This window comes from Ranitomeya variabilis, chromosome 7 (assembly GCF_051348905.1).
Source record: "Ranitomeya variabilis isolate aRanVar5 chromosome 7, aRanVar5.hap1, whole genome shotgun sequence".
In the NCBI taxonomy this organism is placed as follows: Eukaryota; Metazoa; Chordata; class Amphibia; order Anura; family Dendrobatidae; genus Ranitomeya; species Ranitomeya variabilis.
Genome location: NC_135238.1, coordinates 197,165,376 through 197,181,383, shown reverse-complemented (window position 1 = coordinate 197,181,383; position 16,008 = coordinate 197,165,376). Strand labels below are relative to the sequence as shown.

The 16,008-nt window shown below is 45.6% G+C and overlaps 1 protein-coding gene across 1 annotated transcript in view; it reads left to right on the top strand.

Moving 5' to 3' along the window:
* Positions 1-16,008, top strand: part of RBM45 (RNA binding motif protein 45) — a 30,084-nt gene that overhangs the window by 1,048 nt on the left and 13,028 nt on the right. The window contains exons 2-7 of the mRNA XM_077272619.1: positions 201-323; positions 1,933-2,059; positions 7,319-7,468; positions 9,933-10,112; positions 12,509-12,638; positions 15,267-15,363. Of these exons, the coding sequence (XP_077128734.1) occupies positions 201-323; positions 1,933-2,059; positions 7,319-7,468; positions 9,933-10,112; positions 12,509-12,638; positions 15,267-15,363 (807 nt within the window). The remainder of the gene's footprint in view (positions 1-200; positions 324-1,932; positions 2,060-7,318; positions 7,469-9,932; positions 10,113-12,508; positions 12,639-15,266; positions 15,364-16,008) is intronic.

The following is a 16,008-nucleotide window of genomic DNA, read 5'->3' as shown; positions in this document are numbered from 1 at the left end:
AATCAAATCCCAATTTTTTCAGTAAATTCTGAGCTGGAATTATTAATTACCGGTCGTCTGTAGCAAGCGCCAGTATCTGGCAGCTGTAGGGGTCCGGATAGTGGTTTATTGGTGTTGGCGCCGGCTCAGACTGACCGACCAGTTCCTTTCTGATTTGTCTGACATTTTGCCCCCCGTTTAGTAACTCCCATCTATTTCAGGTCTTTATTGCTCAGTCCCGAGGATCCACAAGCCACAGAGAAGTAGAGGATGAGGAGCTGACGAGGATCTTTGTCATGATCCCGAAAACGTATTCAGAAGATGATATAAAATCCAGGTTTAAGGTACAGACAGCGAAGATTTCTGTGCATCGCGTCTCCCAAACATCTGAGCAGGATGCAGGAAATGCCATTAACCATAAGGCTAAGTGCACACGTTGCAGAATTGCCGCGGCAATTCTGCAACTCCTGCCATGGGTATATCGCATGCGGAATTGGCATGCATATTCCTAGCGTTTTGCAAGCGTAATTAGCTTGCAGAATGCTAGCGTTTCCCAAGCGATCTGTAGCATCGCTTGGAAAACTGATTGACAGGTTGGTCACGCTTGTCAAACATAGTGTTTGACAAGTGTGACCAACTTTTTACTATTGATGCTGCCTATGCAGCATCAATAGTAAAAAAGATATAAAGTTAAAAATAATAAAAAAAAAATGGTTATGCTCACCTTCTGATGGCCCCCGATCTCCTCAGCAGTGCATGCGGCGGCTTCCGTTCCTATAGATGCTTTGTGTGCAGGACCTGCGATGACGTCCCGTGACCGCGACGTCATCGCAGGTCCTTCACACAAAGCATCCATGGGAACGGAAGCGGACGCGTGCACCGATGAGAGGCGGGAAGACTCCGGGGGCCATCAGGTGAGTATATCACTATTTTTTATTTTAATTCTTTTTTTTTTTTTTTTTTTTTACCAATTATATGGTGCCCAGTCCGTGGAGGAGAGTCTCCTCTCCTCCACCCTGGGTACCAACCGCACATGATCTGCTTACTTCCTGCATGGTGGGCATAGCCCCATGCGGGAAGTAAGCGGATCAATGCATTCCTAGGTGTGCGGAATCCCCGCGATTCTGCAAATTTAATGAACATGCTACTTTTTTTCTGGAATGCGATTCCACTCAGGAAAGCAACGCAGCATGTGCACAAAAAATGCGGATTGCATTCTATTAAATAGGATGTTTAATGTGAGCGTTTTTATAGCAAAAAACCGCGGAAAGAAAGCGACGTGTGCACACAGCCTTAATGTTGCTCGGAGGCCTAAGAGCTGTGGAGGGGTAGGCTGCTCTGCATAATTATCCTGTGAGCACCGCCCCCTTGGCAAAGACCACTACAAACATTAATAAACAGTCTCATATTTCTGGAGCCCACTTTGTCGGAGCCGGGCGAAAATGGCGCCATGGGTTGCAAAATTGTTAGTGCATCCTCGTGTTCCACCTAAATTTTGCAACCACTCAAAGCTTATCTATCCCAGAATTCTGTCATATAAGCAATAATCTGCTTTAAAGGGACTCTGTCACCTGAATTTGGAGGGAACAATTTTCACCCATAGGGGCGGGGTTTTCGGGTGTTTGATTCACCCTTTCCTTACCCGCTGGCTGCATGCTGGCTGCAATATTGGATTGAAGTTCATTCTCTGTCCTCCATAGTACACACCTGCGTAAGGCAAGATTGCCTTGCGCAGGCGTGTACTATGGAGGACAGAGAATGAACTTCAATCCAATATTGCAGCCAGCGGGTAAGGAAACGGTGAATCAAACACCCGAAAACCCCGCCCCTATGGCTGAAAATTGTTCCCTCCAAATTCAGGTGACAGAGTCCCTTTAAGAACGTTGACATCGCTTGTGCGTTTTTTCCAAATATGTGTCGTGTTTGAGACTCTGCTGTTTCTTCTTTCGCCAGGAATACGGACCAGTTGACTACTGTTCAATTATTAAGAATAAAACCACGGGCGAGAGTAAAGGATTGGCCTACGTGCGGTTCCAGAAGCCGTCCCATGCTGCCTTGGCCATCGAAAATTGTGACAGAAGTGAGTGCCGTATTCTGAGTTGTACATGTAATGGCCGCCGTCGCCCGTAGGGTCTCATGTATTGCATAGTGTACCTCCTTGGTTTTCTATGGGAATGTTGTTGCATGGAGGGTGTAGCAGTCAACCGCATGTTTCAATGCAGTCAGAAGACAGATGCCCATACGGGGGCTAAATTGTCTTTCGACAGATAAATGCAGACGTATGGATGAATAAATATAAGAAACGTGCACTGCTGACTGACATTGGCCTCCAATCCTGGAGTAATGGGGTTAGTGACTGATGTACATGGCACCAACAAGTTTAGGGCGGCTGCAGGCGAGCGCATGAGACTATCAGTCTCCGCAAGAAAACGCAGAAGTTTGTCAACCGTGTGTCCTATTCTGATGTCAGTGTCAGATCCGTTTTCATACATCCACTAGCACATGTACATGATGGAATCCAGTTTCCTAGGTTTATAATAGAAATGTATCTGTTAACAATTGAATGTTCTATGTGGGATGGGGGTTTGTTTGCTATATACACACTCCCATAGTTGACTGGGTGAGTCTCGTCCGATATAAGCAAGATAGTAGTGCATGCCATGACTTTTTTTTTTCCCGGACAGTCGGGCCGAGCGAAGAATTGTTCCATCTGAACAACCCTATTGAATAACATTGGTTGGTGTGTGATCTTATCAAAGAATCGGCAGCACATGTGCGACTTATAGGCTCGTCTGCACGAGCCATTTGACAGCTAATTAATTTCACGGTTTGAGGTCAATTAAAAAATTGATAAAGTGGACAAGCTTAGGCTGGCACATATAGGATTGCACAGAGTTGCACCGTTAATATTGGGCATACTGCTCCTTCCGGGGGATCACATGCTTGAGGGGCCTCTGTTCTCGCTGTTGCGCTCTGGCTGAAGGTTTTTGTACTCTAAGGGTATGTTTCCACGTTCAGGAAACGCTGCGTGTTTGACGCTTGCCAGAGCCGCAGCGTCAAACACACAGCGTCCAGATGTTACAGCATAGTGGAGGGGATTTTATGAAATCCTGTCTCCACTATGTGTGGTAACACGCACCCGGCGGCCCTGCGATTCCGGACATGCGGCGCGTCTTTTAAGATCGCAGCATGTCCGTTTACCTTGCGGTGACGCTGCGCCGCCGCAAGGTAAATCACAGGGCCCTATGTGTGGGGTGCGATGATTCCGGATGTGTGCAATGAACACATCCGGCATCATCGCGTCACAGAAGGGGGCGGAGCGGGTTTGCCGCTCCGTCCAAACCGCCGGCCATCCTGAAGGTGGACACATACCCTAAGGCCGGTTTCACACGTCAGTGGCTCCGGTACGTGAGGTGACAGTTTCCTCACGTACCGGAGACACTGACACACGTAGACCCATAAAAATCAATGCGTCTGTTCAGATGTCATTGATTTTTTGCGGACCATGTCTCCGTGTGCTAAACACGGAGACATGTCAGTGTTCGTGGGAGCGCACGTTTTACACGGACCCAATAGAGTCAATGGGTCCGCGTAAAACACGGACCTCACACGGACATTCTCCGTCTGGGGTCCGTGTGCGTGCAGGAGACAACGCTACAGTAAGCGCTGTCCCCCCCACATGGTGCTGAAGCCGGTATTCATATCTTCCCTGCAGCAGCGTTTGCTGTAGAGAAAATATGAAGAATAGTGTTAAAAATAAAGATTTAGGTGTCCGCCGCCCCCCCCGCTGGTCAGAAAATACTCACCCGCTCCCTCGCTCCTTCCTGGTCTGGCCGCGCCTCCTACTGTATGCGGTCACGTGGGGCCGATCATTTACAATCATGAATAGTCGGCTCCGCCCCTATGGGAGGTGGAGCCACATATTCATGACTGTAAATGATCGGCCCCACGTGACCGCATGCAGGAGAAGCCGCGGCCAGACCAGGAAGCAGCGAGGGAGCGGGTAAGTATTTTCTGACCAGCGGGGGGGCGCACAGGGGGTGGGGGGGCGCACAGGGGGTGGGGGGAGGGCGGGGGACACATGGATCTTTATTTTAAACACTATTCTTCATATTTTCTCTGCAGCAAACGCTGCTGCAGGGAAGATATGAATCGCAGCTTCAGCACCATGCAGAGTGGGTACCACACGCTCCGTGTGGTACCCACTCGCCATACGGGCGGCACACGTGTGCCGCACGTATGGCCTCCGTGAGTTCCCAGGCACACGGACACGGATAACTCCGGTACCGATTTATTCCGGTACCGGAATTATCTGGACGTGTGGGACAGCCCTAAGACTGTGTGACACATTGTGTTTTTACTCCATTTTTGCTGCGTTTTTTTCAGTGCAGATGTATCACAAAACATGAAGTGTTTCCTGATGCCAGCTAAGTGAATGAGAATCCTGAAGTTCTATGCACATGTTGCTTATTTGCAGATTTAAATGTGCAGCATGTCAATACTTTCAGGGTTTTACTGCAGATTTCACCCATACTACACTGTGTTCCAAATTATTATGCAAATAATATTTCCTCATATTTTCTCTAAATTACCTATCTGAATTGCAGTCATTGTTATTTTTCAGTCATCTACTATTGTAGTATAATTGCAATGTTTTGGAACAAACTGCCTATGAAAACAGTATCTTTTTTAAAAAAAAATAAACACTCAAAATGCATGTTCCAAATTATTATGCACAGCAGAGTTTTCAACCTTTTTTTTTTTTTTTTGAACAAAAAAAAGGTCAATTGTGACGTTATAAGCATTATCAGCTTATTACAAAATGAAATCAAACAGTTTTCAAGTGAAAACTTTATTCTAGGTGATGTTACATTTGCACATAGGACCCCTTGTTCGAAAGAAGCTTCTGAACTCTCTCGTCCATTGAATTTGTCAGTTTTTGGATGGTTTCTGCTTCAATTGTTTTGCATGTGGACAGAATACCCTCCCAGAGCTGTTGCTTAGATGTGAACTGCCTCCCGCCATCATAGACACTCCTTTTGATGATGCTCCAGAGGTTCTCAATGGGGTTGAGGTCAGGGGAAGATGGTGGCCACACCATAAGTTTGTCCTCTTTTTGCCCATAGCAGCCAGAGATGCAGATACGTTTTTTGCAGTATGAGACGGTGCATTATTATGCATGAAAATGATCTTGCTGCGGAAAGCACGGTTCTTCCTCTTGAACCATGGCAGGAAGTGTTGTTTTAGAAACTCCACATAGATTATGGAGTTCATCTTTACCCCTTCAGGGATCATAAAGGGGCCGACAATCTCTCCCCATGATTTCAGCCCAAAACATTACTCCACCTCCTCCTTGTTGGCGCCATAGCCGTGTTTTCATGGGGGGTCCATCAACCAGCCATCCTCCACTCCATCCATCTGGACCATCGAGCGTTGCACGGCACCCATCGGTGAACAAAACAGTTTGGAAGTCAGTCTTCATGTATCGTTTGGCCCACTGGAGCCGTTTCTGCTTGTGTGCAGTGGATAGAGGTGGTCGACAGGATGGCTTACCACAGCTGCAAACCTCTGAAGGACCCTGCATCTTGTTGTCCTGGGGACGTTGGAGGCACCAGCAGCTTCAAAAACTTGTCTGCTGCTGTTTTGTACTGTTTTGCAGCTGCTCTTTTAACCTTATGCAATTGCCTGTTGGAAAGAGTCCTCAATTTTTCTTTATCAGCACACACACGTGTGTGCTGGGAATCAGCTACATACTTCTTGATTGTGCGATGATCACGATGAAGTGTCTTGGCAATGTTGATTGTAGTCATGCCTTGACCTAAATACTCCACAATTTGTTGCTTCTCAGCAGCCGACACATCCTTTTTCTTTCCCATTTTGGCAAAAAAATATAGGCTGCTTAATAATGTGGAACAGCCTTCTTAAGTAGTCTTGCCTTTATTTGGACACACCTGCCAAACTAATTTGCACAGGTATCTGCAATTGCTTTCAGTGATATAAAGAGCCCTGACACACATCACCATCAATGAGTTTAAATGACAAACAAAAAAATTCTAACCTTATCACTCCGAAACTCTTTGTGCATAATAATTTGGAGCACAGTGTAATTAGTGGGGAAACATCTGCACAAAAAAATGCATGTTTTTCCTGCTATGAATTGCAGATTTTTGCATCAAATACTTAACATGTGCACATACCCTAATGCTAATGTCATGAAACCAGTTTTAGTATTATGGGGTTGCCCACGTTTGTGTACATTTTTTTTTTTTTCCCCGTTAAATACATGCAATTGGGGCTAAACTTTCCTCCTATAGCCACTCAATTACACTGTCTATTGCTGGCTGCAAAATGAGGTAATGGGGTTGGGGACATGATTTTGTGGCACTTACTATTATGTAGGAGTACCAACCAGGCTGTGGAGTCTGTAAGCTAAACATCCAACTCCGACTCCACAGCCCTGGTCACTACTGAGCATGTACATAAAGTGCAGCACAGATTCATCTCACCTACGACCCCACAGCATCGGTCACTACTGAGCATGTGCATAAAGTGCAGCACAGATTCATCTCAACTAAAAAACCAAGATCCTTAGATCAGGAACAGAACAGACATTTAAAGGACATTTTATAACTTCCCCAAATTATTATGAAAACATTTAGGGTATGTGTCCATGTTCAGGATTGCATGAGGATTTGGTCAGGATTTTCCATCAGTATTTGTAAGCCAAAACCAGGAGTGGGTGATAAATGCTTAAGTGGTGCATGTGTTTCTATTATACTTTTCCTCTAATTGTTCCTCTCCTGGTTTTGGCTTACAAATACTGATGGAAAATCCTGACCAAATCCTGATGCAATCCTGAACGTGGACACATACCCCAACAGCACATCCTGCATTGTACTACTGTGCCCAATTTATTATATATATATATATATATTAAGTCTGTGTCGTCCCTTTTATTCTGACTCCGACTCCGCAGCCCTGTTGCCAACCCCTTAAACTCAATCTGCAGCCAGCACTAGACGGTGTAATACAGAGGCTATTGGGGGGAAGCGGTGCAACATTTTTAATGAAACCCAATTGCATAAATTATTTTTAGCCTCAAGTGCTTTCATTTAAGTAACAAAAAATTGTAGCTGAAGATGTATCTGCAAAGATCCTGTCCCCTGTGGGCCATATTAGTGTTAGCCGGACAGTATTACTGGAGCTACACGTATGAACAGTGGCGTCATGCCTTCATTATTCGTTCAGCCGCACCATCCGAAACATAGTTCTAGTATAACCTTAGTTACTCCCGATTGTTCACTGTAGATTGACATTAATAATTTCATATTATTCTCAGGTTACAAAGCCATCCTGGCAGAACCCAGAAGCAGGGGGAGCGCAGCATCAGAGGCCGCAGATTACCACGGCCCGTCTCGCCAGCAGCAGCAGCAGCAGGACCCTCTGCCGCACGAACCAGCAGGAGCCATGTATTCTTACGGGCAGTCTGGTAAGTATTGCTGCTATAACTTTTAAAAGAATATTTTTCTAAGGGTTATTCCCATCTTCTCTGTCATGACCGAGACAAACAATTGTCCGTCTGTTTCGATAAATCATTTATTTTTCTGGGAATTATAGAAACGGCATAGCTCAGCGGCAACTTGATTTATTACTGTTTGTCCAGCTTTGGGGACAAGGTTTTCATTTTTTTCCCCTTAAAGGTATTTTTTTCTGCAGGATTTCACCCCACAAACTATTTACTTTCAAAGACCAGTACAGCAATACCTTTATATGGCCAGTCCGTTCCCCTGTTACTGAGAAATCAGTGTTTGAACTGATATACAAATGAGGCTGTAGATCTGAAGCTTTGGTCACTCCAGCTCTATTCCCAGCCCAGCGATTCCTCCTGCTTGATTGACTGCCTCTATGCTGTGTGACTTTAGGCAAAGGTGTGGTCAGGCAGGAGGAGGAGGTGCAGAGCAGGGAATAGAGCTGGAGTGACAGAGGCTTCAGATCTACCATAGCTCTTCAGCCTCCTTTGCTTGTCAATTCAAACACCGATTTCATCAATGGAGGAACGGACTGGCCATGTAAAGGTATTGCTGGACTTGTCTTTGAAAGAGCTACATTCATGTATAAATAGTTTGGTGGGTGAAATTCTGCTGATAGACTCCCTTTAACCTCTTTCTGACCTCGAACGGGATAGTACGTCCGAGGTCAGAACCCCCGCTTTGATGCAGGCTCCGGCAGTGAGCCCACATCAAAGCCAGGACATGTCAGCTGTTTTGAACAGCTGACATGTGCCCGCAATAGCGGCGGGTGAAATTGCGATTCACCCGCCGCTATTAACTAGTTAAATGCCGCTGTCAAACGCAGACAGCGGCATTTAAGCGGCACTTCCGGCCATCGGGCCGGAAATGAGCACATCGCCGACCCCCGCCACGTGATCGGGGGTCAGCGATGCTTCTGCATAGTAACCATAGAGGTCCTTGAGACCTCTATGATTACTGATGCCGGTTTGCTCTGAGCGCCACTCTGTGGTCGGCGCTCATAGCAAGCCTGCATTTCAGCTACATAGCAGCGATCTGATGTGAAAAAAATAAAAGTTTAAATCACCCCCCTTTCGCCCCATTCAAAATAAAACAATAAAAAAAGAATCAAAACTACACATATTTGGTATCGCCGCGTTCAGAATCACCCGATCTATCAATAAAAAAAAAGGATTAACCTGATCGCTAAACAGCGTAGTGAGAAAAAAATTTGAAATGCCAGAATTATGGGTGATCAAAAGAACAAATCTGCACAAAAGTGGTATCAATAAAAACGTCAGCTCGGCACGCAAAAAATAAGCCCTCGACCGACTCCAGATCATGAAAAATGGAGACGCTACGGGTATCGGAAAATGGCACAGTTTATTTATTGTTTTTTTTAAAAAAAGTAAAGTTTGGAATTTTTTTTCACCACTTGGATAAAAGAGAACCTAGACATGTTTGGTGTCTATGAACTCTTAATGACCTGGAGAATCCTAATGGCAGGTCAGTTTTAGCATTTAGTGAACCTAGCAAAAAAGCCAAACAAAAAATAAATGTGGGATTGCACTTTTTTTGCAATTTCACCGCACTTGGAATTTTTTTCCCGTTTTCTAGTACACGACATGGTAAAACCAATGATGTCGTTCAAAAGTACAACTCGTCCCGCAAAAAATAAGCCCTCACATGGCCATATTGACGGAAAAATAAAAAAGTTATGGCTCTCGGAAGGTGGGGAGCGAAAAACGAACACGGAAAAACGGAAAATCCCAAGGTCATGAAGGGGTTAATGCACTCTGTAAAGTTATGAATAGTGGTTTGTGCAGTCAGTTCTATAATGTGGATGATTTGATCATGTACCGCTTGTCAGAACTCATGCAGAATTTCTAGAGAACGGTTTAATCTCTCCCTGGATGTAGACACCTTCATATCAGCTTCGAATCCACTAGTATAATGAAGTTGCTTAATTAACATATTCCGCAGTCATTTTGCTAGAACGTCTAATAAAAGAGCACCATAAATGGCTCAGAATAAGCTTTTGTTCACACTGCTCTGACGGTTGCATTGGCCGTTTTGCCACTTATGTTGGATATCAGTGTTTTCTTGGCGTAACCCCAATGTCGGCCCTTCTGGAGCAGTTGTCAGCAGATATGTGCATGATCTGTCGGCTCTGACGTGTCTGCTCTAGTAGGTCCTTGTATTCGGCATGTAGCAATATTTGAGGCCTCTCTTTCCTTACATTTTGTGTTGTCTTCCCTTGTTGTTCCTCCTGATCTTTTTTATAAATTGACACCTGGGTGTTAATATTCCCTTTGTAAAATATCCAATTTTGATAAGTTTGCATTTAGTCATGTTCTAAATTCTTACAGTTTCGGACCAAGGAATGAGCGTATCTTACATAATGTTTACAGGACGCTGACCACTTTTTGTCATTCTCATTTTCAGATCAATACGACTATTCCCTTTATGACAAAGCGGGAGATAGCCGAGGCCAGGAAAGTGTGTCCAAGCGCCTGACGGTTGTGTCCCGAGTGCCCTTGGTCCAGGAACAGATCTACGGTTTATTCGACCTTATTCCGGGACTCGAGTTCTGCGAGGTCCAGCGCGACATGTTCTCATCATTTGGTAAGGTTTGTTCTTTTGGGAAAGCTGCACTGGTTTTACGCTTCTAGCTTTGCACGACTTGTCAAAATCCTCCTGAGGACCCAATATTCCTTTTACTGGGCGATCCAACAAACACCCGTGACGTTTCGCTCTGTAATTTTACCTTCATCAGACTCAGATTGCTGCTGTCAGATGAAGACTCGGGCAGATAGAAGACCAGCGCTTTGAGGAAAGGCAACATTCTTAGTGCCGACGACTATTCTATTTGCTTGAGTCTTCGTCTGATAGTGAAATAACAAACCCGAAGGGTCACGTGTATTTGTCTGATTGCCTTTTAATAGCTTCCCTCACATTAGAGGAGTGCCATGGTCTTCATTGGAGCGATGTCTTACCCATGCATCCTATACATTAAAGTCCTAGCTGTCAAACTGTACAGCACGGCTCTGTTCAGTGTGTGGCGCCCCTTGTGGGTACAGTTACTAGTTAAAGCAGAGGTGTCAAACTGCATTCCTCGAGGGCCGCCAACAGGTCATGTTTTCAGGATTTCCTTGTATTGCACAGGTGATAATTTAATCACCTGCACAGAATGATTCCAGCACCTTGTGGAATGCTAAGGAAATCCTGAAAACATGACCTGTTGGCGGCCCTCGAGGAATGCAGTTTGACACCTCTGAGTTAAAGGGAACCTGTCAGGTGAAAACTCTGTAATTAATCTGTATCCACGCCTCTGACTGACAGCTCGCGTATCATTAGGGCAGGCTGTCAGTCAATGGCAAGGGCAGCACAGTTACAGCCACTGCTCTCTATACATAGAGCGGTGACTGATCCCCCGTGACTGAGAGCCCGAACGCTTCTGAGAGGAATAGTTAATTTCCTCCCATCAACGGAGCTCATAGTGTGGGCGCCGAGCAGGTTCAGAACACGATTGACCTTCAGATTAACCCCATATCTGCAGCTTAATAAAATTTCTTCATGTGACAGGATCCCTTTAAGAGAGTAGAAGCTGACTTGCCATCCCTACACATTGGACGGACATGTACAGCACAGATTCAATCCATGTCTACATCTGGCCACTGATGAGAGTGGGTGACAGGTGTTGAATCCCCGCTAATCTGATAGTGACCACCTATACTGAGGTGTGACCGTTAACAGCAGTGGTCGCACATGCTCAGTAATGTTTATTTCACAAGGAAGGATTTTTGTTCATCTCATTCACAGTATCGGTGATCTATCTCATTTAGGAGACCACTCATGTAATTCTGGTAGTCTCCAGTGGCATAGAAGTAGAGATCACTTTTGGGACCACTCAGTACTGCTGTCATCATGTGCAGCGTTGAGCCTGATGGTGACGGGCCCTGTGGAGGGCGTCCATCTGTAACTGGTAGTATCATTTTGTAGGGATAGTAGGTGTCTCAGTAGACCGCAAAACCAACCCTTTCATTGGATTGGGATTCTAAAATGCACCCAACTGGATCACGAGAGATTGCGACCGTCAACTGGACCATCAGATAGAGAGAAGCTGACTGGACCATCAGATAGAGAGAAGTTGACTGTACCATTGACTTCTGGAATTGTGATCGTTCGGTGTCAAACATTGATAGCACCACTGACCAGCCAGGATCAGACGGTGACTGTGCCTTGACCAGGAACCGGATATTGACTGCTGCGCTTGGTTCTGGATGATTAATGTACTGCTGACCATACTGCTGACTACCCGAGACCCAGCTGTATCCCAGAGATGGCCAGCAATGACTATACTACTGACCATCAGAGGTAGGAAGCTGGCACCGTGTACCTCGAGGAATGGGCAATACTTATTCCACTGTCCAGAAGACGCTGCTATGCTGACTGTACCACTTACCCCCAGGGAGCATACAATCGCTGATCATCAGTTACCAACGGCTGCTTGAGAAAACCAAAAATGACCACGTCGGACTAGTCATTGATCTTACTACTGACCTCCGGGTAGAGGACACTGACTGTACAGGGCTGGATGCTGACTGTACTGTTTACCACCAGGTACCGGGTGCCGACTGTACCACTAATCACCAGGCAGCAGATGCTTAATGTTCCACTTACCACCAGGGACCCTGATGCATAATGTGCCACTAACCACCAGGGAATGAACGCTAGCTGACCTCTAGGGGCCTCATGCAGATATGTGCCATTGCCCTGGGGTAAGTACAAAGCCGCGGAGCTTTTTAAGGCATTGACGCTTCTGATTTATGTCCTCGTCCCATTGCATATGGGGGCTGTCACAGCCTTGGAAAGGGTCAGTGTGTGAGCACAAAAGTCCCGGGGTAAGTTTCCATTAGTGTGCACTTCAGTAAGTCTTCCTGCATTGTATGGGTTGCTAGTTACAAGAACACCAGCTGGTTTCTGTCCCGTCCTTGACATTTTTTGTTTTTCTTCGGTAGCTTACGCCGTGGTGCAGTATCAGAATATCTCATCCGCCATCTATGCCAAGTACAAGCTGCACGGGTTTGAGTATCCCCCCGGAAATCGTCTGGGAGTCACTTATCTGAGTGATGGAGGCGACGGCACAGAGTGAGTATGAGCATGAATCCACTGTCCCCACACGGCGAGGTCCATGTCACCCCCAATGTATCTGTACACGAGTCAGATTTCACGATTAGGTAGCGGTGTCCATCACTAATAATATTAATAAACTACACCGAAGATGGGGGTTTTAGATTAGTGAAGAAATAGCAATTGGGCGGTATTGTGAGCTGCTTGCTGTAGTTTTGATTATCTAATGCCGATGAGTGATTTTATCACTTGAGGACTAGTGAACCTGCTGCTAGTAGTCCTCCATATTCATGAGCTCTGTATAACCCTGCCTCCACCACTGATTGGCAGCTTTCTGTGTACACTCTGCATAGGCAGAAAGCTGCCAATCAGTGGTGGGGGCCGGGTTACACAGAGTTCAGCATTAGAGAGTTGTTAGATCTGCAGCAGAGAAAACTGATTTTTATCAGAACTGCAGCAAGTGACTATTGGAATCGGGGTCTCTGTATCTACACCATGCTGCTCTCAGATTAGGTGGCAAAAGCCTGCTGACAGATTCCCTTTAACCAATTCTTGACATGTGCCGTACATGTATGTGTCTCTTCCTTTGATATGGGCTGTGGCGCTTAGCCACATCTTTCCTTACACATGTCCGCTGTTTTGCACAGCAGACATGTGCCTTTAACATCCGCGGGTGGAATCGCAATCCACCCGCCGGAAGCGCGTCACTAATCCCGCCCATCGGTGCCCGTATCACTTGACTGCAGGTCGCTGATGGGTTGGCATGACAAACGAGTCTGCAGCAGACCCCTGTGGTTGTCATAGCCGGATTGCCATGTGTGCCGCCCAGCTGTCAGCGCTCATAGCAAGTGAGCATTTCTGCTACATACAGGCGATCTGATCATCGGATCGGAGACAATCGGATTATCGCAGCTTCTAGTCCCCCACAGACTATTGAAGCAAGTGAAAAGTAAAAGACAATATTAAAAAATATATATATACCGTATATACTCGAGTATAACCTGACCCGAGTATAAGCCGAGGCCCCTAAATTTGCCACGAAAAACTGGGAAAACTTATGAAAAAAAAATACCTCTGGTCATTAAGGGTTTATGATACCATGGTGGTGTGGATATGATCTTTTGATCGCCCGTTGTTGCTTTTTAATGCAATGTTGCGGGAGCCAAAAAAAAACATAATTCTGGCCTTTTTTTCTTGTTACGCCATTTACCAATCGGGTTAATTATATTTTTTTATTATTGATCGGGCGATTCTGAACGAGGCGATACCAAATATGTCTGTTTGATTTTATTTTTTTTTTTATTGTTTTATTTTGAATGGGGTAAAAGGGGGGTGATTTGAACTTTAGATATTTTTGATATTTTTAAAAAGCTTAAAAAAAAAAAAAAAAAGTTTGGCATTCTTCAATGGTCTCCATGGGACTCTAGAAGCTGCCATAATCCAATCGGCTCTGCTACATAGAGGCGATGATCAGATCGCCTGTATGCAGCAGAATGGCCTGGCAGTGACAACCATAGAGGTCTGCTGGAGACTGTCATGCTAACCCATCGGTGACCCGTCACTAATAGGCTGTAAGCCAGACACAGTGCACTACATGTGTGTGACCGGCGCCCTGTACAAGCCTCATCTGTGCACATGTAGGATACTAGGCGACCACCCGCCCCATGAATGGTCCTTGTGAGTGGTTGTCTCTTCACTATTTTGCACCGTTGCTTCCACCTTTATCGCGGGGGCTGCTGCACCCTGCAGGGATTAGTAGTGGCTGCCCTTTTTTTCTGTTTCCCGTATATCTTATGTCACCCATAAAAAGTTTTGAGTTCCTGATGCATCACTTCTAGTCCTGTGTGGCATGATGCCCTATGGTCAGGCGAAGTGCTAGAACCCTCACGTCCATGTCTGAATGTATGCATGTGCTCCGAATCCCCATCTGGCTTCCTCTATTGATGACATTGACCCCGGGGGGTGAGAAAAGTATTTCATAAAGGGCTGATCTTTGTGACACAACGCCACACTTCCTTTTATGCTTTCCTGTCCTACCCGCTTAATATCACGGGTCACCATGGCGGGGGTCCAAGCTGGTGGTTGTGCAGAATAATCACAGGACTTTGTACCAGGAGTATCTCTATATGACGGAGTCCTCGCTCCTCCGTATGTTGGTGCCTTGTTTTTCAGTAGGTAATCATGCAACATTTCTCCTGCTTTTTAATCTGTCTATACCATGTGAATATTCACCCTTCAACATCATAGCAGTCCAAGCTATAAAACTTTCTGCCTTCTGCCACCACTAGAGGGCGCTTATTGCATTTTGCTGATGCATTGATCTCCATAATAACCCAGTATACAGTGAGGTCCCCCTAGTGGCGGCTGTAGACAAAGTTCACTCCTAGACTAAAGAGTTTGTATCAGTTTGGAAGTTATATCCTATCCTTAGGATACGGGATAATATCTTGATTGCTGGGGGTCCTACCACGGCGACCCTCGCCAGTCCCAAGAGCAGGACTGTCTGAATCAAGCATATGCCGCTCTGCTCCATTCTATATGACTAATGGAGTCCATAGGATAGGACATGACTTCCACACTCGGTACAATCCCTTTAAAAATTAAAAAAATCTAAATGTAACTTCTTGTGTTATTTTTTTTTCCTAGACTTCTTAAAAAAATGGCATCCACCATGGTGGCTGCTCAGGTAAATTCAATGGTTTGGGGTCCCCAAGTTTCCCAACAATACCCACCGACGGGGCCTGTAAGTATTTGAATTCATATCTATTGAGATAATTACGGCTTTTCTGTCTCCGTGGCTTGGGAGCACTTTCCTACACTCTTGCTGACTTCTTTTGCATGGTTTGGGGAACGTTCACGCACACTGTAACTTGTAGATGTTCTCCAACCAGGCCTTTGGATGCAAAATCCACAGCAGAAAGCAATCCCATCCGCGTGCTGTAGAAGTCGGCCCGCTTTGGGGACTTTTAAATCGACAGCATGTCAGTTTATGTCTCGGATCTGTTGTAGTTTTTTCTGTGGATTATCCTGGGAAGCGCAGGAATGACAATACTTTCCCAAAGTTTTATATATATGTGTGTATGAATCCTGCACACACTTCTCATGACAATGAATGGCATTGCCTGAGTGTGTCAGTATAGCTCTGCTGCTATGATCCTATATACTGCACTCATGGCTGTGCAATGGCAGATTTGTTTAGTAAAAACTCACATAATTGACAATATTTAACCCCTTACCAACATATAATGTACTGATGCGTCACATGTCGGCTCCCTGACTTTGATGCAGGCTCAGGAATTGAGCTCGCATCATTGCCAGCAGATGATGACTGTTATTCAGCTATCATTAGCTTCTAACAGCCGCGAGTGCAGCAAGAGCGCCGCACACT